General features: G+C 42.4%; 1 protein-coding gene and 1 pseudogene across 4 annotated transcripts in view; both read right to left on the bottom strand.

The window, feature by feature from the left end:
* The window catches only part of WARS1 (tryptophanyl-tRNA synthetase 1), a 59,761-nt gene that overhangs the window by 9,656 nt on the left and 28,831 nt on the right, over nucleotides 1-21,274 (bottom strand). For all 4 annotated transcript variants that reach the window (XM_053601665.1, XM_053601667.1, XM_053601664.1 and 1 more), the window contains 5 exons: nucleotides 16,409-16,528; nucleotides 13,471-13,653; nucleotides 5,898-5,998; nucleotides 3,976-4,088; nucleotides 3,592-3,765 (listed from right to left, as the gene is read on the bottom strand). In XM_053601665.1, coding sequence (XP_053457640.1) covers nucleotides 3,592-3,765; nucleotides 3,976-4,088; nucleotides 5,898-5,998; nucleotides 13,471-13,653; nucleotides 16,409-16,528 — 691 coding nt within the window. The remainder of the gene's footprint in view (nucleotides 1-3,591; nucleotides 3,766-3,975; nucleotides 4,089-5,897; nucleotides 5,999-13,470; nucleotides 13,654-16,408; nucleotides 16,529-21,274) is intronic.
* LOC128593582 (transcription factor E2F6-like) lies at nucleotides 13,660-16,399 on the bottom strand (annotated as a pseudogene).

Below are 21,274 nucleotides of genomic sequence, written 5' to 3'. Positions count from 1 at the left end.
GCTCACCCAGTACTGCACTCCTAGCTGTTCACAGAACTAAATTTTTTTTTTAGACAGTCTTAGTCTGTCACCCTGGGTAGAGTGCTGGGGCATCATAGCTCACAGCCTCAGGTTTTTCTATTTTTATTTTATTTTTGAGGATTCATTGAGGGTACAGAGAACCAGGTTACACTGATAGGTTCTTATATTTTTAATACAGATGGGGGTCTTGCTATTGCTAAGTCTTGTCTTTAATTCCTGAGCTCAAGCCGGGGCCTGCCTCAGTCTCCCAGAGTGCTAGGATTACAGGCGTCAGACACTATGCTTGACTAGGAACTAAAATCTGAAATTTGGGCAGCATGCCATACTTTACTCTTTTTATCTGTGATCTCAGCTAAGACCCACCTCAAGTCTGTGAAGCCAGAACAACTGCGGTTACTTTGCAAGGACACCTGGAGAGCAGGGCCTATGATATAGACTAGAATATACTTGGTCTTTGATCCTGACAGAGCTCCTAAATTTCTTATAATTTCCTCAGTGATAAGAGTATCTTTTGTTATAGTATTTGGTTCCTAAAAAAATTTTTTTTGAGACAGAATCTCAAGCTGTTGCCCTGGGTAGAGTATTGTGGCATCATAGCTCACAGCAACCTCCAACTTTGGGGCTCAAGCGATTCTCTTGCCTCAGTTTTTCTATTTTTTTTTTTTTTTTTTTTCGTAGAGACAGAGTCTCACTTTATAGCCCTCGGTAGAGTGCCGTGGCATCACACAGCTCATAGCAACCTCCAACTTCTGGGCTTCAGCGATTCTCTTGCCTCAGCCTACCGAGGAGCTGGGACTACAGGCGCCCACCACAACGCCCGGCTATTTTTTTGTTGCAGTTTGGCCGGGGCCAGGTTTGAACCCGCCACCCTCAGTATATGGGGCCAGCGCCTTACCAACTGAGCCACAGGCGCCGCCCCAGTTTTTCTATTTTTAGTAGAGATGGGGTCTCACTTTTGCTCAGGCTAGTCTGGAACTCCTGAGCTTAAGCAATCCACCTGCTTCAGCCTCCCAGAGTGCTAGGATTACAGGCGTGAGCCACCACACCGGGGCCTAAAAAATTTCTGATAGGAGCATCTTTTGATCACACCTGAGTTATGCTAATAAGGTGACATAGGGTGGGGCCCCAGAAAACCATAGGATGGGGCCAGTCACCAGAAAGATCAAGTGATTAGAGGACTAGAGGGTTGGAACTTTCACGCCCACCCACCAATCTCCAGAAAAGGCCAGAGGAACACGGGCTAGAGACTGAGCTCTATAAAAACTCTTGTACAGGGTGGTACCTGTGGCTCAAAGGAGCAGGGCGCCACCCCCATATGCTGGAGGTGGAGGATTCAAACCCAGCCCTGGCTAAAAACCACACCCCCACCAAACTCTTGTACAATGGGATTTACTGAGTTTCAGGAGATAGCGGTGTGCCCGGAGACAGCATGAAAGCCCCACACCCCCTATGCCCACCATCTGGCTGATTATCTGTGTCCTTTGTATAGCCATCATAATAAACCAAAAAATGTGTTTCTGTGAGTGTTAACCACAGAAACCAAAAAATGTGTTTCTGGTAAATCAACAAAACCCAAGGAAAGGGTCATGGGAATCCTGGTTTGTAGCCAGCTGGTGAAAAGAATGGGTAGCCCCAACTCTTGATGGGCATCTGACCTAGGGGCAGTCTGGCGGGATTGAGCCTTCAACTTGTAGACTCTATCTCCAGGTAGTCAGCATTAGAACTGAGTTGAATTATAGGATGCCAAGTTGGTATCCACTGGAGAATTGCTTGGTATGGGGAAAAACTCTGATACACCTGGTCACAGAAGTGTTCCATGTAGAGAGGAGAAGGAAAAGATTGCCGTATCATCTTAAAACCAGAAGACCCAGGACTCCTGACTCCAGGAGGACCCAGGTACTGATCCTGGTCCTACTGCTTCCCAGCTGTGTGGATGTAAGAAATCTGCCAGACCTCTTGATTTCCTTGACCACAAATGGACACAGCCTGCTAAGGAGGTTGTTAGGATTCAGTTGGATCACACAGGTGTGCATGTGGCAGCTGCTCACACAGCAAAGCTAGCTGCGTCACCAGCACTGCTTCTGTTATTTTTGTTTAAGAGAAGGCTGAAGCAAATGCTCTCCCTTTATTATAACATGGAGATTCTGATTCTGGAGTTGCAGATGTGTAGAGATTATCCTAGAACAAGGGACAGGCCTGATCCCATCTTGCCCTACAAGCTGCTGGTGATCCTGGTTCTCCTTTGTTGGCTTGTGTGGTTCCTGATTTTCTGCTCATTGCCAAGCTAGCCCTCTGGGTCTTTTTTGGGTCCTAAGTGAATGAAAAATACCCCAGAGCCATATCCACTTTTTTTAGAACAATTTCTCAAAAGCAAAACAAACCAGTTCCCTCCTCCCACTCTGTACTCTGTGCTCTGGAAGTTTCAGCTAGAAGTGGAAAGGAAAAGAAAAAGCCCCAATACACCAGCTTCCTTCTAAGGGAGAGAGTTGGAGTAAGTCATTTCCTAAAAGAAGGTTTGATACAAAGGTTTTTCCCACTGTCAACTAGAACCTGCTTGAGACTTTCCAGAAGGGTCAGGAGAACTTAGACGGTTGCATCACATGCCTTATATACAGCTCCCATCACTTCTGCAATCTCCCAGCCTGCAGACATATTTTTTTCCAAAGAAAATGTCAAAGGCTGGCTCAGTGCCCATAGCACAGTGATTACAGGGCCAGCCACATACACTGAGGCTGGCGGGTTTGAACCTGGTCCAGGCCAGTTAAACAACAATGACAACTGCAACAACAATAAAAAGCATATATATTATATGTATACTGGCAGTTTAGTACTTAGTAACAGACTGAAAAATAAGGAAAAAGGCCCTGAAAAATAAGGAAGCGTAAACTAAGTTGTATTTCTAGTTTCTCTGGTAACTTGACAAATATTTACTTAGTGCCTGCTGCATACAGCACTTCCAAGGCCAGGCAGCACTCCTGTTGAAGGACATTTACCAATTCTATGTCCCTCAACAATAATGTCCTGTGGGAGAAAAACAGCTCATAAGCCACCCATAGCAATGGCTGCTCATTTCTGGGGGTAGATACTTGGTCATGTGGGTGATAATCTCTGAGCCTTACCTCTCTTATCTTTGAAAGGAACAGCACTACTGGCTCCCAGAGAGAATTAAGAAAAGAAAACATAACTAAGGCATCTGGCCCAGCACCTAGAACACAAATAGTGCTCAGAAATACATGAAAATCTTTTCTATGTTTAGTAACATCCACATTGATTATAACCTTAAGAAAATTGCCATGACTTTGCTTCCAGAACAGTGTTAGTAAAAAAAGAAAAGCAGGGCAACATAAGTTCAGAATTTTACCAAGATGAAAAGATACAAATAAAACAAGTTCACCTGCTATCTGGGAACAGGGACAGGCTGCCTCCAGTTATGCAGGAAGCACAATAGGGAATTCTAGAATTCAGCATTGCTATAGCAGTTGACGCCAAAAGGACCAGGCAGTGGGGTATGTGTGTCCCTGGGCATGTTTCTGTTTTCATTAGCTGTGCTCCACCTGGGGTACTTCTCACCTTGGTCTTGATTTGCTTGGCGGTATCAATGAGGAAGATGGAGGAGTTGGGGTCGCTGGCGCTCATTTTGGTCTGGGCACCCTGTAGGGCGGGGAAGAAGGTCGAGTGCAGCAGGGCTGGTTTAGGATAGCCGATCCTAGGGGCAACGTCCCTTGTCATTCTAAAGTAAGGATCCTGTGGGGGAAAGAGCAGACTGATGAGGGCACCAGCTTGTAGCCAATGAGCAACCCGATGTGCATAGAAGATACCTAAGCTTCCAATTAGTTTAAAGAAGTCAGTTCCCTCTTCTCCCTACTACCTTTCAGCAAATCTTTTCCCCACTGAAGAGCACAAGGAACCTGCTGTCAGCATCCCAGATTTCAAGAACCCAGTTCTGCCTCTGACCTGGTCAATGGCACATGGGATAAGGCACTGGATGTCCGTCCTGTCTTGGAAGATCTGTGGGAACGAGTTGCTGAAGGAGGGAGCAGCCTGGATGGCAGGAAAACTGATCTTCCCTAAAAGCAAGTAAAAAATATTTTGCACATGAGACTAATTCCTGTTCTGGCTGATAAAACAATAAACAAAAATAGGTTTTCTCCCTATTATATAAGAGTCAATAAAGAAAACCTGAAAAATACAGAAAAGCAGAACAAAGAGAAAAAAACCTATATAGTCCCAATTAATGTCCTTTTATACATTTTCTTTATGTTTTACTTGATGCATTTCAGTTGTGATTATATTTAGTTTTTTTTCTTGCCTTTTCACTTTGTTACATTTACCCATGTTGTTATTAGATATATTCTATTCTGTCAATATGTTATTTTACTAATCTCTAATTATTTGGCATTTAGGTTCTCCATCTTAATTATCATAAATTATGTTGAATACTTTGGTATAGAAAGCTATTTTCAGTATTTTGCGTGTTGCTGATATTACTGTCCACTTCAGAATGAGAAACCCCATTTCCTGGGTTCTTGTCTCTCTCTGGGGTAACAAAGAGGGCAATTGCCATTCCTGCCAGCACCATTATTAAAAGCGCAAAGCAACGGTGGCTATTCCTTGGATATAAGTGCTAAATTCTGCCCAGTATCACCCATGACCTCATCTCCTCCTCACAACTCTGTAGAGGAGACCCCACCATCACTCCCATTTTAAAAATGTGTACTTCAGGCTCAAACTCCTTACATGGCTTGCAAAAGCTTGTATACAGCAAGTAAGTGGCTAAGGCAGCATTCAAACCTGGGTCTCTGAAAAGCAAAGCATGTGTAGCTATTTATCACGTATTGGTGCCTCCTTAATTGGTCATCATGGCCTTCACTGTGATATTATCGTACTAGATGTTGGGATTCCAATGATAAAAATCCCCTTCAAAAGCACAGAGTTCTGGGGTGGTGCCCGTAGCTCAGTGTGTAGGGTGCTGGCCACTTACACCGAGGCTGGTGGGTTCGAACCCAGACTGGGCCAGCTAAAACAACGACAACTGCAACAACAACAACAATAAAAAAAAAAAAAAAAAAAGCCAGACATTGTGGCGGTCACCTGTGGTCCCAGCTACTTGGGAGGCTGAGGCAAGAGGATCGCTTAAGCCCAAGAGTTTGGGGTTGCTGTGAGCTGTGATGCCATGGCCCTCTACCCAGGGTGAGAGCTTGAGACTCTGTCTCCAAAAAAAAAAAAAAATAATAATAATAAAAGCACAGAGTTCTGGGAGTCTGAGGCAGGTGGATTGTCTGAGCTCACAGGTTTGAGACCAGCCTGAGCAAGAGTGAGACACCATCTTTAAAAATAGACAGGTGATGGGAGGCGCCTGTGGCTCAAAGGCATAGGGTGCCAGCCCCATATACCAGAGGTGGTGGGTTCAAACCCGGCCCTGAGCAAAAATAGCCAGGTGTTGTGGTGGATGCCTGTAGTCCCAGCTATTTGGGAGGCTGAGGCAAGAGAATCACTTAAGCACAAGAGTTTGAGGTTGCTGTGAGCTATGATGCCACGGCATTCTACCAAGGGTGACAAAGTGAGACTTGGTCTCAAAACAAAAAAAAAAAAAAGAAAGGTTAGTGCCTGTGGCTCAAGGAGTATGGCACCGGCCCCATATCCGGGGGTGGCGGGTTCAAGCCTGGCCCCGGTCAAAACTGCAAAAAAAAAAAAAAAAAAAGTGGCTCAATGCATTTTGTTCCAGGGAAAATCCACAGCTGGGAGTCCTCTTTAAAGAGATATGCAAATGCTAACATCTAAGAGATACTTAACCCAGGTGTCTGTCTCCTTCTCTTGAACTCATCTCTTCTTGGATGGGAGTAAGGTGGGACTAGAGACAGCAACACACCCCTTACCAATGCTGTCACTGTCAGTGAAACCGAAAATCCCTTTCACTTGGTTGAAGGTAACATGCTTCTGAATCTTCACCACATTCCTGTAGAAGCCTGGGCTCATCCTGCAAAAACAATTGGAATCAAATCCCAAATGGGAAGGTGGCCTACGATAAGAGCAAAGTCATAATCATTAAAACTGGATGTCAAGAAAGCGTGGCACAGGCCAGACACTGGGCCACAGATGCAGCCTGCAGACCACATTGTGGTCAACACAGGAGCACCAGGAAACCACCTTTAAGTAAAGATACCTGCAGCAGGCAAAGCAGACACACTTACCTGTGAGGCTGACTGAGCAAGGTGGAAATCAATGTCAAGCAGATGTGCAAATGAGGCCAGAACACAACCAGATTCAGAGACTCGCTGGTTCCCACAAAATAATTAAATTCTGCCAGAGTCAACAGTTCAGTGTGCCAGAGAGCTCCAGTTTGGGGGCCTTGAGAACTTTTCTGTTGAGACATACCGTGTCATGGGAGACTATCCACCTGTTGCTTGATGAAGTATGGAGATATTATGCAAAAAACCGATGGGCCCCAGGAAGAGGAGGGTTTATCTTGGGGCAGCTGGTTCTGGCCTCCACTCCCCCTTCACTGTTGGACAGTTCTGCCATTTGCCCAGGGCTGACTCCATTGCTAGCAACAAGGCTAGACCATAGCAACTGTGTCAAGCAACCCACTCTTCTGGATGATAAGAGGTATGGATACAAGGCCTGGATCTTGGCAGCCATTCCATAACCAGAGGGAATTAGGTTGAAGATGAGATGGGGGAGAACCAGAGTGGCTTTTTATATTGCATCTTTTGACTACTACATTTAGCAATTTAGCAAAAGGCCCTTCCCCTTTTGGGGCACTATAAAGATAGAAAGGGCAAAAGCAGGAAGGTTAGTGATTCCTAAAATGTTTCCCTTTATGGCAGGAGCTGTGCTTGGTGCTGGACACATGTTAACATGCCCAATTCCCTTCAAATAGCACCATTGCCTCTACTGTAGAGATAAGTGAAGGGTCATAGGCACAGACCTAGTGAGTATAGGAGCAGGGATCTGAGCCTTGGTCCACCTGCCCCAAAGCTTGTGCGTTTTTTACCACATCTCGCAGTGTTTAAAGAGTTTAGAATTTCTGTGTGGAACGGCGAACTACTGTCTTTGGGCTGTGGGGAAGGGGGTGCCCGGAGTACAAGAGCACTGACCACCAGGGTTGGGGCCAGTTTAAGGCTGGGACGCTTATAGAAGCCAAAGCCATCACAATGGCCTGTTCCAGATCAAGTGAAGTAAGCATGTGACCTGAACATGGAGGCTTCTCAAGGGTGACAATGAATGCACCCGAATGTCTAAACCGGGTGAATGACCAGGTACCCGAGAGAGAGCATCTGCCTATCATAGACAGAGTTTAAATGTGGAAGAGATGTTAGACAACACCACTGAGTGATGTTGCTCACATTCACTAAACACTTGCTAGGTGCCAAGTGCTGCTTAGAGTTCTTTATGTTCATGAAGTCCTCAGAAACTCTACAGCACAGGCACACTCAACTCCTGACCTTCCTTTACTCTCTACCTCCTTCCTCTGTCCTCATACCACCACCCCATCATCATCACTACAGGACTCACTATCACCTGGCTGACTGTTCATTGACTCTTCCCATCAGAAGACAAATTCAACACAGTTGCTGGGATGATAATTTTTTTGTTTTCTGCTGTGTCCCTAGCATCAGCCTGGCACACGGTAGATGCTTAATACACATATGAACAACAAATGAGCTGGGCTGAGCTGAGAAGGCAGAGAGTTCTTCCTGTGCTCATGCCACAGAGTAGGTGGCTGTAAGGATCCTAGGAAGGGAACTGGGAATCTCTGCTATGCTGCCTCTTGCTAGCACTTAACTCCCCACCTCATAGGAAAATAGGGGCTCAGAGATGTAAGGGCCTAAGAGAAGAAAACCAAGTAGGGCAGAGCTGGGTCTGGACTCCCAGGAGTTTTCAGACTCCTGGCCCAGTGCCTTTGCATCCCTCATGGCTCCTGGTAGGAAAGCCTCTCTGAACCCATATGTAGAGGCCAGAAACATGGGGTTATCCACTCTGACTTCTCCCCCCATGGAGGCCATGCTACTTCCCTTCTACTCACAGAGAGGGTGATGGCTGACTTCATTGTTCCAAAGACAAAGAAGAAGATTTATTAAGCCAAAGATAGAAATTTTGAGTTAAAGTCAAGAAAGAAAAAATATCTAAAAAAAAAGAAAAGAAAAGAAAGAAACAAAGAGTAAAATGCTCAAGTGTTTATTAGAAAGAAATTATTTTCTTTTCTCTTTTTTTAAGACAGGGTCTTACTTTGTTGCCCTGGCTAGAGTGTACTGGGGTCATCATAGCTTACTGCAACCTCAAACTCCTGGACTCAAGTGATCCTCCTGCCTCAGACTCCTGAGCAGCTAGGACTACAGGTCCATGCCACTGTGCCCAGCTAATTTTTCTAAATTTTTGTAGAGGTGAGTCTCACTCATACCCAGGCTGGTCTTGAACTCCTGGCCTCAAGTGATCCTCCTACCTTGGCCTTCTAAGTGCCTAGCATTACAGGTGTCAGCCAATATACCTAGATAGAAATTCTTATATAAAGAAATTCAAAAACAGGATTAAACCTTTAAAACATCTCTCCTAACTTTAGGTACAATATAAAAGAGGCCATGTGCCTTGGCTCATGTCTATGCTCCCAGTGATTTGGGAAGCTACGGGAGGAGTATTGCATGAGTCCAGGAACTCAAGACCCTAGGAGCTCAAAACTAACCTGGGTAACATAGTGAGACTATCTCTAAAAAAGAAAAAAATAAAATAAAAAGAATTAAATAAGCAAACATAAAATGCTTTTCTAAGAAAAGATATTACAGATCTTTTTGGTTTTGACATATTGTCTGATTCTCCTTACTCTGTGTTGGTAAAGAAGCATATGTCCACCCATTGAATCATCTTCATGAGGAAAGAGGAGAGAGGGGAGGGGAAGGGGGATATGGTAGGAGAGAGGGCATTTGGGGGGACTTCACCTAATTTGCATGACGCAATGGTATATTTCAAAACTATTAAGAAATGAGTATATTTTCAATTTGAAATATTTGCATCACACTGATTAACATAGCCTTTCTGGCATTTTCTTAGTTGTTGTGTTAAGACATTTATAGTCTACATTTAGTGAGCTTCACATGTACCCTTGTAAGATGTGCCGTAGGTATGGTCCCACCAATTACCCTCCCCTCCACCCATACTCTCTCAAATTGTATATAAAACCAGCACATAGTACCCCAGGATTGCATTAATGTACACAGCTATGATTTAATAATAATAAAAGAAATGAGTATAATTGTGATGGATGTTACCAAGTTCAATGTAAGCATTTCACATTGTATATTGAAGCAGTATCCTGAACTCCATAAATGCATCAATGTACAAAGTTACAATTTAATAAAAAATAATTTAAAAAAGTAAATAAAAGTATTATGAAAATAATATATATGAGATCAAAATTTTAACTTTGATTTATTTAGGGAGGCGGTAGAAGGAATTTCAAATAATTTTTTTTTTTTTTTTTTTTTGTGATTTTTGGGTTTGAACCCACCACCTCCGGCATATGGGACCAGCGCCCTACTCCTTGAGTCACAGGCGCCGCCCATCAAATAATTTTAAATTATATGTGTACATATTCATCTAAGATATTCACCTAACTTCAAAAGGCTTTCTCTAAACTTTCACCATTTCTCTACATGGTGATTACAAGATGTTACAATGCTAAGCAAAATTTTGGCTAATTTGATTAGTTGCAAATTAAAAAATATAAATTAATGAGATTAATATATAATAGAAAAGTTGATATTTTTGTATGTATTAACATGATTTGCGTTTTTTTTTTTGCAGTTTTTGGCCAGAGGTCAGGTTTGAACCCACCACCTCAGGTATATGGGGCCAGCGCCCTACTCCTTTGAGCCACAGGCACTGCTGCTTTTTGCTTTTTGTTTACAATACATGTACTCACTGTATCCAAATCAAGAAAAATATAAAGGTCTTAAAAATAGTACAAAAAAAAAATCATCTTCATGGACTTATTACAGGTATTTGTTCCTGTCTTGTCACCAAAAAGTTTAAGTTCAGTGAGGCAGGAACTTGGCTTTGCTCCTGTTGTCTGGAGGCCCAGGAAGGTTCCTACCACACAGAGCACAAGTACAGGGACCATGCATTTTTATCCATTTAGTGGGGACGGTGTCACACTGCACCATATGTGGCAGGTGAGGCTGGGTGTTGGGGGGTTAAAGTGGGGGATTTATTTATTTTTTATTGAGACAGTCTCACTTTGTGGCCCTTAGTAGAGTGCTGTGGCATCATAGCTCACAGCAATCTCCAACTCTTGGGCTGAAGCTATTCTCTTGCCTCAGTCTCCCAAGTAGCTGGGACAACAGGTGCCTGCCACAATGCCCGGCTTTTTTTTTTAAGAGAAGGGGGTCTCACTCTGGCTCAGGCTGGTCTCGAACCTCTGAGCTCAGGGCAATCCACCCGCCTTGGCCTTCCAAAGTGCTAGGATTACATCTAAACTAGACTTTGGGGTTAGGAAAGCTCCCAGGAAAAGGTGATACTTGATCATTTGTTTGGAAGAAAGTGTAGGAATTAGCTAAGCTGGGGTCATAGGGTTAGGGGAGGGGATGGGAATTCTAGGTGGAACATGACAAAGGTGAAGGATATGGACCTGTAAACTGTTCCACCTAGTAGGAGGTGGCAGCGATGCTGGAGAGGAACACAGGGGCCAATCCCAAAAGGGCTTCTGTGCCAAGTGAATAATGAAGATTTTCATTGTCATCTGATGATGAGGAACTGAAAAAGTCATTCAAGTGGGTGTCTGAGTAAGACAACTGGCTGATGAGGGGGGATGAAGGATGTGATGGGCAGCAGTGGGGCAAGGCGAGGCTATACAAAAGGACACAGTTGGCCCAGTGGGGTGGCTCGTGCCTGTAATCCTAGCACTTTGGGAGAATGAGGCAGGTGGATTGCTTGAGCTCAGGCGTTTAAAACCAGCCTGAGCAAAAGCGAAACCTTTCTCTATTAAAAAATGAAAAACTAGCTGGGTGTGGTAATGGGCACGTATAGTCCCAGCTACTTGGGAGGCTAAGGCAAGGGGATCTCTTCAGCCCAAAAGTTTGAGGTTGCTGTAAGCTATGATGACTCTATGGCATACTACCCAGTAAGACTCAATCCAAAAGAAAAAAAAAAAAAAGGACACAGCTGCTGTGCAGCACCAGCAGTACTGTGCGGCCACAAAAGTAGTAGTAAAATCCATAGCATGTCTGTGCCAAGGTTTAAGCAGTTGAATCAGGTTATTTTAAGAAATGGGGTGAGAGAAAGGAAATAAAGTGCCATGAAAATCATAATAACGAGGACTCTATGTTCTCATGGATATAACATGGCCACTAAACAGAGGTAGGTGCCAGGACTTGGACCCATACATTTCCCTTCCTTTAAAGGTGTCACATTGTCTCTATATTCACACGGCAGAAATAAAGAGTCATTAAAAAAAAAAAATCTAACAGGTAAAATCAGAAAGTTAATTATTTTACTAGTTGGTAGTAGGCCAGATTTCATATCAGGAAATCTATTGCTCTCAATGGATATAATGATTGAGATATAAGCTACTCGGCGGCGCCTGTGGCTCAATGAGAAGGGTGCTAGCCCCATATACCGAGGGTGGCGGATTCAAACCAAGCCCCGGCCAAACTGCAACCAAAAAATAGCCGGGCACTGTGGTGGGCGCCTGTAGTCCCAGCTGCTCGGGAGGCTGAGGCAAGAGAATCGCCTAAGCCCAAGAGCTAGAGGTTGCTATGAGTCCTGTGATGTCATGGTACTCTACCAGGGGCGTTAAAGTGAGACTCTGTCTCTACAAAAAAAAAAAAAAGAGATATAATGCTACTCATGGATATAATGCTACTGTTCAGGTTTAAGTCCATACAAAAGAGAACATTCTGAGGAAATGGTGATAAGCAAGCTTCTTTGTGCTTACATACCATCTTGGATGTTCAATCACACCCTGCTTTGCTTGGTAACCGAGAGAGAAAACACTGGAGAGCCTGTATTCAGAGGCTGGCCCTGAGCTACACTTAATACCGCAAGGTGGATTCTCTACCTGCAGAATCAAATATAACTGAGGAATAACCTTGTGGCGTACCACATCTTAGGCACTCAAGAAATATTTATTCAGCTACAAAGATTTCTTGTGATGATTGACCAAAGTTTTATTTTTCTAACACATTTCTTTTTTTTTTGTTATTGTTGCAGTTTTTGGCCAGGGCTGGGTTTGAACCCACCACCTCTAGTATATGGGGCCGGCGCCCTACTCCTTGAGCCATAGAAGCTGCCCCTGACACATTTTTTTTTTTTTTAATAGCCAGAGTTTCACTTTGTTACCCTCGGTAGAGTGCTGTAGCATCACAGCTCACAGCAACCTCCAGCTCTTGGGCTTAGGCGATTCTCTTATCTCAGCCTCCTGAGTAGCTGGGACTATAGGCACCCACCACAACGCCTGGCTACTTTTTGTTGCAGTTTGGCCGGGGCCGGGTTCGAATCCATTACCCTCAGTATATGGGGCTGGTGCCCTACTCACTGAGTCACAGGTGCTGCCCCTTAACACATTTCTTGATAATCATTTTCTTTTTTTTTTCGCAGTTTTTGGCCAGGGCTGGGTTTGAACCCGTGACGTCCAGCATATGGGGCTGGTGCTCTACGCCTTTGAGCCACAAGTGCTGCCCTTGCTAATCATTTTGACCTATTAAATTGCTGATTTAATATTTTGGCCTATTAAATGGCTGGTTTAAAAAACCAGATTGAATCTTTTCTCTGTGAAGAGAAAGGTACATTGAAAAGAGAAAACGTAACTCTGTAAGACTGATTCTCCTTAAAGTGCTTCTCTGTCACAGCTGAGGATAAAAATCTGAAGTACCATCATACTACAGCTGAATTCATATCTTAAATTTCTCTAGATATCATTATAAAGGCAATAGTTGAGTCTTTATTTATTTATTTATTTTGTAGAGACAGAGTCTCACTGTACTGCCCTCGGGTAGAGTGCCATGACATCACACGGCTCACAGCAACCTCCAGCTCTTGGGCTTCTGAGATTCTCTTGCCTCAACCTCCCAAGCAGCTGGAACTACAGGCGCCCGCCACAACGCCCGTCTATTTTTTTTTTTGTTGCAGTTTGGCCGGGGCTGAGTTTGAACCCACCACCCTTGGCATATGGGGCCGGTAACCTACTCACTGAGCCACAGGCGCTACCAATAGTTGAGTCTTTAAGATAATGACATTTATTAACTCTTATGTATATACACAGCTCTCCACTTGCAAAATAATGGGTAAATGAAACCAATAAACCAGACCATTACATTTAATAAGGGAAAAAACAACAACAACAACAAAACATTTACTAGGCCTTAAGATCATTTCAAATGTTTTAGGTTTAGCTGTGGTCATGATGACTTGATATCTATATCTACTTACTTAAAAGGCAGCCAGGTATTTTCTCCTTACCCCATGTAGTCGAGGTCAGAAAATATGAAAGTCTTGTTGATATCAAAGCCACAGGCGATGATGTCCTTGGCATTCTCCACGGCATAGCCATAGGCCTGGTCCAGGGTCAGGTCCTTCCAGAGATACTTCTCATCATCCGTCATCTGGATGACCAAGGGCACATTAAACACATCTTGCAGCCACCTAAAGAAACAGGGGAAGAAAGGTGATGACATCTCATTTCCCCTTTGGAATGCCTGAAAACACAGTTCCTACTAACAATGTATATTAAGACTTCCTTGCCTATAGAACCTTATTGTACTGTGAATTTGACTATCAATAATGGTAACACCAACCTGGCCAGGGCCTGCCAAACAACAGCAACAAAAAAATAGCCAGGTGTTGCGGTGGGCTCCTGTAGTCCCAGCTACTTGGGAGGCTGAGGCAAGAGAATCGCTTAAGCCCAAGAGTTTGAGGTTGCTGTGAGCTGTGATGCCATAGCACTCTACTGAGGGTGACATAGTGAGACTCTGTCTCAAAAAAAAAAAAAGAAAAAAATTTACCTGATTCCAAAGTCAAAACTCTAAAGCAAAATATATTCAGAGAGGCCTCCTTTCTGTCCCTATTCCCCTACCTGCTCTCTCCCTCCCCTCTAGGCTACTGTTTCTTTTAGGTTTTAGTTTACTTTTGTCCTTTTGTTTTTTCCAGATTAATATGAGGATATAATTAGGTTACATTATTTGCATCTGTTAGGTGAAGTCCAAGTTGTAGTTGAGCCCTTCACTCAGGAGATGTGCCAAACACCCTTACATCATGGGACACTACCTTCTTTATTTTGCCCTGGCCCCTAATCATTCTTCCTTCTCAGGAAAGGCTTTTTCCTGTGTATTTCCTGTTAAATACAGATTAAATATAGATATTCATGGGTCTCTCTTCTGCTACTTTCTCTCGTTAGATGACCTCATCTCTTCTCATGGTTTAATCATCATAAATAAACTGACATATGCCAAATCTACTATACACAGCTCAGATCTTTCCTTTGAGAACCTGACCTACATATACACAATTACTTACATAGATTCTCACTTTTCATCAAGCATGTCCAAAATGTAATTAATTTTTACCCTACACTTTCAGTTTCTCCTATATTCCCTATTTTGTCATACCAACCGTTCCAGTGACGATAAACAGTGCCCTCTGTAGATTTTCTTTGGCTAATTTCAACAATTAAGTGAAAATATGAAGTAGTGTAGGGCAATTTCTTATGTGATTGATGACATAATCCTTACAGGAAAGGTTAGAGTCCATGAAGAACTATTCATTTCAGGCCTATCCATCTATTTTGTAATATAAAATATTGATGAAATTTTTTCAAGACTCAAGATGCCTATTTCACGGGCAAAAAGCAGTGACTGATTATAAAAAAAAGTTGTTTTCAAATGTGGAAACCATATTTATCCAGTAATCTAAGTAGTAAACTACTCAAAGGCATTCCACTTTGCTGAGGACCTTCTTCTTCAATTGTTCTGGATCTCTGCCTTCAGAGGGAGGCGACACCTTCAGACCTTTTGTTACCTGTGTGATACTACTCCACACAAATAGACATCAATAGGTCCTTCTGTACTCCTTGTATGAGTTGTGATAGAATCCCACTTCTCTGGCAGCTGGAACATTCAATCTGGTTTCTGTTGGAGCTTTAACTGCAATAACAATCTGTTAATGGGGAAGGCTTGAATGCTATGACCATCTTGATATATCATATATGCTAGCCTTTCATTTTCTCAAGCAACTGCTAAGCACAAGCTTTAATTAATTCATGTGGAGAGTCTTACATTGCCAGTAAATCAGAATGTTCCTCTTGCAGCTCTTTTTGTTGGACTATTGCTCAAAAATTGCTAAGATCAGATCCTAACTACTGACTATGGTTCTTAGATTTTTTTTCAACTAGGTCAATTCCATCTAAGACATTGGTGATATCACATACTCTTCATTTTGTACTTCCAGTTTTCTTGCAACCTTGTTTAAAAAAAATACCCCCATGAGCAGATTTGACAAGATCCATAAATTTTCAGTTAAATAAACCAGTAATAGATCAAAACAATGTCTCTGCACTTTTAGAGACTCTGAACCCTTCTTGGGTTCTTCTGAACCCTTACTCAGAAACCTCATCAAGTCATATTCAGTTTAAAGATCACTGGTGATTACTCTGTGAACAAAAGGATATACTTCATAATATGTGTCTTCTCTGTGGAATCCTTTGCTATATTCTCATGGATACATATTGTACATTATCTTCTAAATTAATCCTTATTTTTGATGGCAGCAAATGGTGATGGGGCCTTGGTATGGGGGCCAACTGTCTGTTCCACTGGGTCCATGAGAAGGCTGGGTAACTTCCTTAGGCATGCTGCCCCACCAGATGGCCCTCATCCCTTGCACCCCATAAGCTCTCCTGCCTACTCCTGCCTGGCTCACCATTGCCCCCAGCACGTCCGTTTCCGGAATCCCTCATGCCATGGCCCTCAGCCTGCTCCAGTGAGAGCTCCCAATGCAAAGGAGAGGGGAGGAGGGTGATCGGTGGTTCTCAGAACAACATGGAAACCATCCTCCCACTGTGTAGTTTATTTTGAAGCTTTATACCACTTTTATGAGGTAGGTATTATCATTTTCATCTTGCAGATGTGTAACTCCAGGCTCAGAGAAGTAGCCAGACTTTGGTCTCATAGACAGGGAGCAGGATGAGAAGAGAAACAGGTCTGGTTGACTCCAAAGCAGTGGAATCCGTTCCTCTGAGCTCAGGAACAAAGTGACCAGAAGCCACAAAGGTGCTGATTTCCTGACATGTTTGATTGCTCAGCAAACATGAGCTGGTACTATCTTGTCAGTTCTAAACATGGTTTATAAGTAACATTCTTGATTCACTAAGAAAGTGAGAAATGTCATATAATGAAATACTTACTTTGTGAAAATAAATGGGATGAGGTGACCTACGTGCATTGCTTCAGAAGAGGGGCCTCTGCCCGTGTAGAGATAAAATGGCTTCTTATTTTCATAGGCATCAAGAACCTGATTCATATCTCTAAAGAAAAGTAAAGAAAAGGAAATAGTGTGGTTTTCTGAGAAAAATATCAAAGCATTAATGTTTATTTGGAAATGAAAAAGAGATAAAACAACCTGGATAATAATTAGAGTTTATTATCTTTGGTGCTTATTATGTAAAAAATGACAGGAAACTTCAACTGAATGGTTTCTCCTATGAGCAACAGTTTAAAAAGGATACGACATACAGGTTAGGAATAATATTTAACAGGTGGATACAACTACATAGCCACTGGGACTCTTCTGAATTCCTCCAAATGACCCTTCTGATAATCTGTGTGTTCTGTACACACTTTCCTGCAGGGTACCAGGTCAATAGCACACAATACTTATTTAGAATCACCCAGCCCTGAGACTCAGACCCAGACCAGAAGAGCTGCAGGATTCTAGATAGCTTGACAAAGGGAGGGAAGGAAAGAATGTCCCTGGGAGTTCAGATCTCTCCAGCTGGAGATGTGCTTTATGTCCTTCAGCCAGGCTGAAACTAGGTATTGTGAATCACGTATAGTCAATTCCCTCACCCCCTGACTAGGGTACAGTCTTCCTTGTTGGCTGTGGTGAGAGTCACCTGGCAGGCTGTTTCAAATGCTGCCTGGACCTTACCTAAGAGATTCTTATTCAGTGGTATGAGATGATATCTAGGGATCTGCATTTTTAAAAAGCTCTCCTAAGGGGGGAAGGGGGGAACCTCTCCAAGGGATTCTAATGTTCAGCAGGGCAGGAAACCAACACTCAAGGCTATGAATATTCTCTATTTCTGGGCAAAGTGTCCCCAAATAAAAGAGGAATAGCTACCTTTTCCAGAGGTCTGGATAGGAGAATCATCCAGATAACAGTATTCTGAGGTGATTTTTCCTTACACCTCCCAAGCCAAGGGTCAATAGTGCTCATTTCTGGGCTAATAGGATTGTAGGTATTCTGGTTTTTGTGTTTAGTTTAGCTTTTTTTTTAGACAGAGTCTCAATCTGTTGCCCAGGCTAGAGTCCTATGGCTTAAGTTTAGCTCACAGCAACTTCAAACTCCTGGGCTCAAGCAATCCTCCTGCTTTAGCCTCCTAAGTAGCTGGGACTACAGGCGCTTGCCACAATGCCTGGCTAAGTCTTGGACCTGCTTAGGCTGATCTTGAACTTCTGAGCTTAAGCCATCCTCACACCTTGGCCTTCCAGAGTGCTAAGATTACAAGCATGAGCCTCCACACTTGGCTTAGTTTTGCTTTTTTGCCCCATGGAATGATCACCTACTTCTTTTGAAATAAGGAAAGAAAAAGACTTTAATTTTAAGAAAAGAGTTTTTTTTTGGTTCTCACAACTAACCAAATTAACTTTTATGGTCTTATAGAAAAAAACAAAGCTGGCTCGTTGCCCGTAGCTCAGTGGTTAGGGCACCAGTCACATACACTGAGGCTGCCAAGTTCAAACCCAACCGGGTCTGCTAAACAACAATGACAACTGCAACAAAAAAATAAACAGGCATTGTGGTGTGTGCCTGTTGTCCCAGCTATGGAAGGCTGAGGCAAGAGAACAGCTTAAGCCCAGGAGTTTGAGGTTGCTATGAGCTGTGACCCCATAGCACTCTACCGAGGGTCAAACAGTGAGACTACGTCTAAAAAAAAAAAGTTGTTTCACAAGCTGCTTCTCATGTGTTTATAGACTAAGAAGTGTGTGGTAGGTCCAGGGGTCAGGTTCTCCCGACAAGTGTGCAGGAATTCTATGAAGCTTTAATTCTGTGCTCATATTTTATTTGGATGGTTTCCAGTAGAAAATCATTCAGCTAGTGAGAGAACTCAGTCACTGCCCAGCTTGATAGTATCATTTTACAGGTGACAAAACGAGCTAGAAGAGCATTTTCAAATTTGAGAATGAGAAAACCCCTCAAGTTTTATGTGACTTAAAAAAAACAGAGAGAGGGCGGCGCCTGTGGCTCAGTCGTAAGGCGCCGGCCCCATATACCGAGGGTGGCGGGTTCAAACCCGGCCCCGGCTGAACTGCAACCAAAAAATAGCCGGGCGTTGTGGCGGGCGCCTATAGTCCCAGCTTCTCGGGAGGCTGAGGCAAGAGAATCGCTTAAGCCCAGGAGTTGGAGGTTGCTGTGAACTGTGTGAGGCCACAGCACTCTACGAGGGCCATAAAGTGAGACTCTGTCTCTACCAAAAAAAAAAAAAAAAAACAGAGAGAAAGAGAGAGAGAGAAGATGCAAATTACCAAAATCAGAAATGTAGGAATGGACATCAACACTGACCTTACGTGAGTAAAAAGGATCATGGTGTACTATGAACAACTATAAACCAGAAAATCAGATAACCTTGATGAAACAGACAAATTCCTAGAGAGAAATAAACTATTGAAGCTAAACTCAAAAAGAAACGAAAGTCTGAACAGATCTACAATAAGCAAAAAGATTGAATTAGTAACCAAAAACTTCCCACAAAGAAAAGTCCCAAACCAGATGGTTTCACTGATGAAGTCTATCAAATGTTGAAAAAGGATATTATGTCAGTCCTGCACACTCTTCTTAAAACACTTAAAATACTGAAGTAAAAACACTTCCCAACTCATTCTATGAGGCCAGTATTACCTTGATATCCAAACCAGGCAAAGGCATTAAAAAAAACCAAAACAAAATGACAGACCAGTCTCTCATCCGAACACAGATAGAAAAATATTCAACAACTCATAAACTAAACTAACAATGTATACAAACGATTATACTCTAGCCTGGGGAGGAGAAAGAGATCTTGCTTCAAAAATAAATAAATAAATAAAAAGGATTACATATCACAATCAAGTGGGATTTGCCCCAGGAATGCAAGGTTGATTCACCATATAAAAATCCATCACTGTGCTATACTATGTCAATAAAACAGTATAAAACCTGTGTGATCATCTCAATAGACACAGAAAGAGCATTGATAATATCCAACATCCTTTCATAATAAAAACAATCAGCAAACTCAGACTAGAAAGAAATGTCCTTAATACAATAAAGGACATTTATAGAACACCCACAGCTAACCTTATACTTAATTGTGAAAAACTGAAAGCTTTTCCCCTACGATCAACAATAACACAGGGATAACACTTTCTCCACTACTATTCAATATTGAGGTTCTAGTTGGAGCAATTAGGAAAGAAAAAAAGTCCAAATTAGAAAGGAAGAAGTAAAATTTTTCACTCTTCATAGGTGACATAAGCTGTCATAGGTGACATAATCCTATAGATGGGCAGCACCTGTGGCTCAGTGGGTAGGGTGCCAGCCCCATATACCGAGGGTGGCGGGTTTGAACCTGGCCCCAGCCAAACTGCAACAAAAAATAGCCGGGCTTTGTGGTGGGTGCCTGTAGTCCCAGCTACTTGGGAGGCTGAGGCAAGAAAATTACCTAAGCCCAAGAGCTGGAAGTTGCTATGAGCTCTGATGTCACAGCACTCTACTGAGGGCAACAAAGTGAGACTCTGTCTCTAAAATAAATAAATAAATAAATAAATCCTATAGAATTTACATACAAAAAAACCCGTTAGGAGTAATAAACGGGCTGGGTGCCGTGGCTCACCTAGAACTTTGGTAGGCTGAGCTCTGGAGTTCGAGACCAGCCTGAGCCAGAGTGAGACTCCATCTCTAAAAATAGCCAGGAGTTGTGGCAGGTGCCCGTAGTCCCAGCTACTTGGGAGGCTGATACAAGAGGATCACTCTAGCTCAAGAGTTTGGGTTTGCTGTGAGCTATGAGACCACGACATTCTACCTAGGGCAACAAAGTGAGACTCTGTTAAAAAAAAAAAAAAAAGAATAAACACATTCAGCAAAATTTCAGGATATAAAATTGACACACAAAAATCAGTTGTATTTCTATATAGTAGCAATTAACAATTTGAAAATGAAATTAATAAAATGCCATTTACAGAAGTAGTGCAAACATAAAATCCTTAGGAATAAACCTAACCAAAGAAGTGCAAGACTTGTACATGGAAAACTATAAAACATCACTGAAAAAAATTAAAGACCTAAGTAAGTGGAAAGACATCCATTTCATGAATTAGAAGACTCAGTAGTTTAAGATGGCAACATTCTCCAAACTAATCTATAGATTTGGTGCACTCTCTATCAAAATCCCACATGTCTTTTTTGCAGAAATGAAAAAGCTGATCCAGAAATTCATATAGCAATGCAAGGGACCCCAAATATCTTGAAAAGAACAATATTGGAAGGCTCATATTTTCTAACTTCAAAACTTTCTGCAAAGCTATAATAATGAAGACTGTATAATAATGTGAGTACTAGCATAAGGATAAATATAATCAGTGGAAAATTTGGAATCTCAAACTATATTCTTAAATATGTGGTCAACAAGGATGTAAAAAAAATTCAATAGAGAAAGTATAGTCTTTTCAAAAAATGGTGCTGGGACAATTAAATATCCACATGCAAAAGAATGAAGTTAGAGCCTCATATACAAAAAGTATCAGAGACCAAAATGTAAGTGGTAAAGCTATAAAACTCTTAGAAGGAAAACACAGGTGTAAATCTTCATTGATTAGGGAATTGTTTCTTAGCTATGATACCAAAAGCACAAACACACACACACAATAACTGGACTTTATCAAATTAAAAAACTTTTGTACTTCCAAGAATACTATCAGTAAAGTGAAAAGAAAAACTATATACAGGGTTGGGTGCAGTGGCTGGTGCCTGTAATCCTAGCACTTTGGGAGGCCGAGGTGGGTGGATTGCCTGA

This window comes from Nycticebus coucang, chromosome 9 (genome assembly GCF_027406575.1).
Source record: "Nycticebus coucang isolate mNycCou1 chromosome 9, mNycCou1.pri, whole genome shotgun sequence".
In the NCBI taxonomy this organism is placed as follows: domain Eukaryota; kingdom Metazoa; phylum Chordata; class Mammalia; order Primates; family Lorisidae; genus Nycticebus; species Nycticebus coucang.
This window is presented reverse-complemented; position numbering and strand designations above follow the sequence as displayed.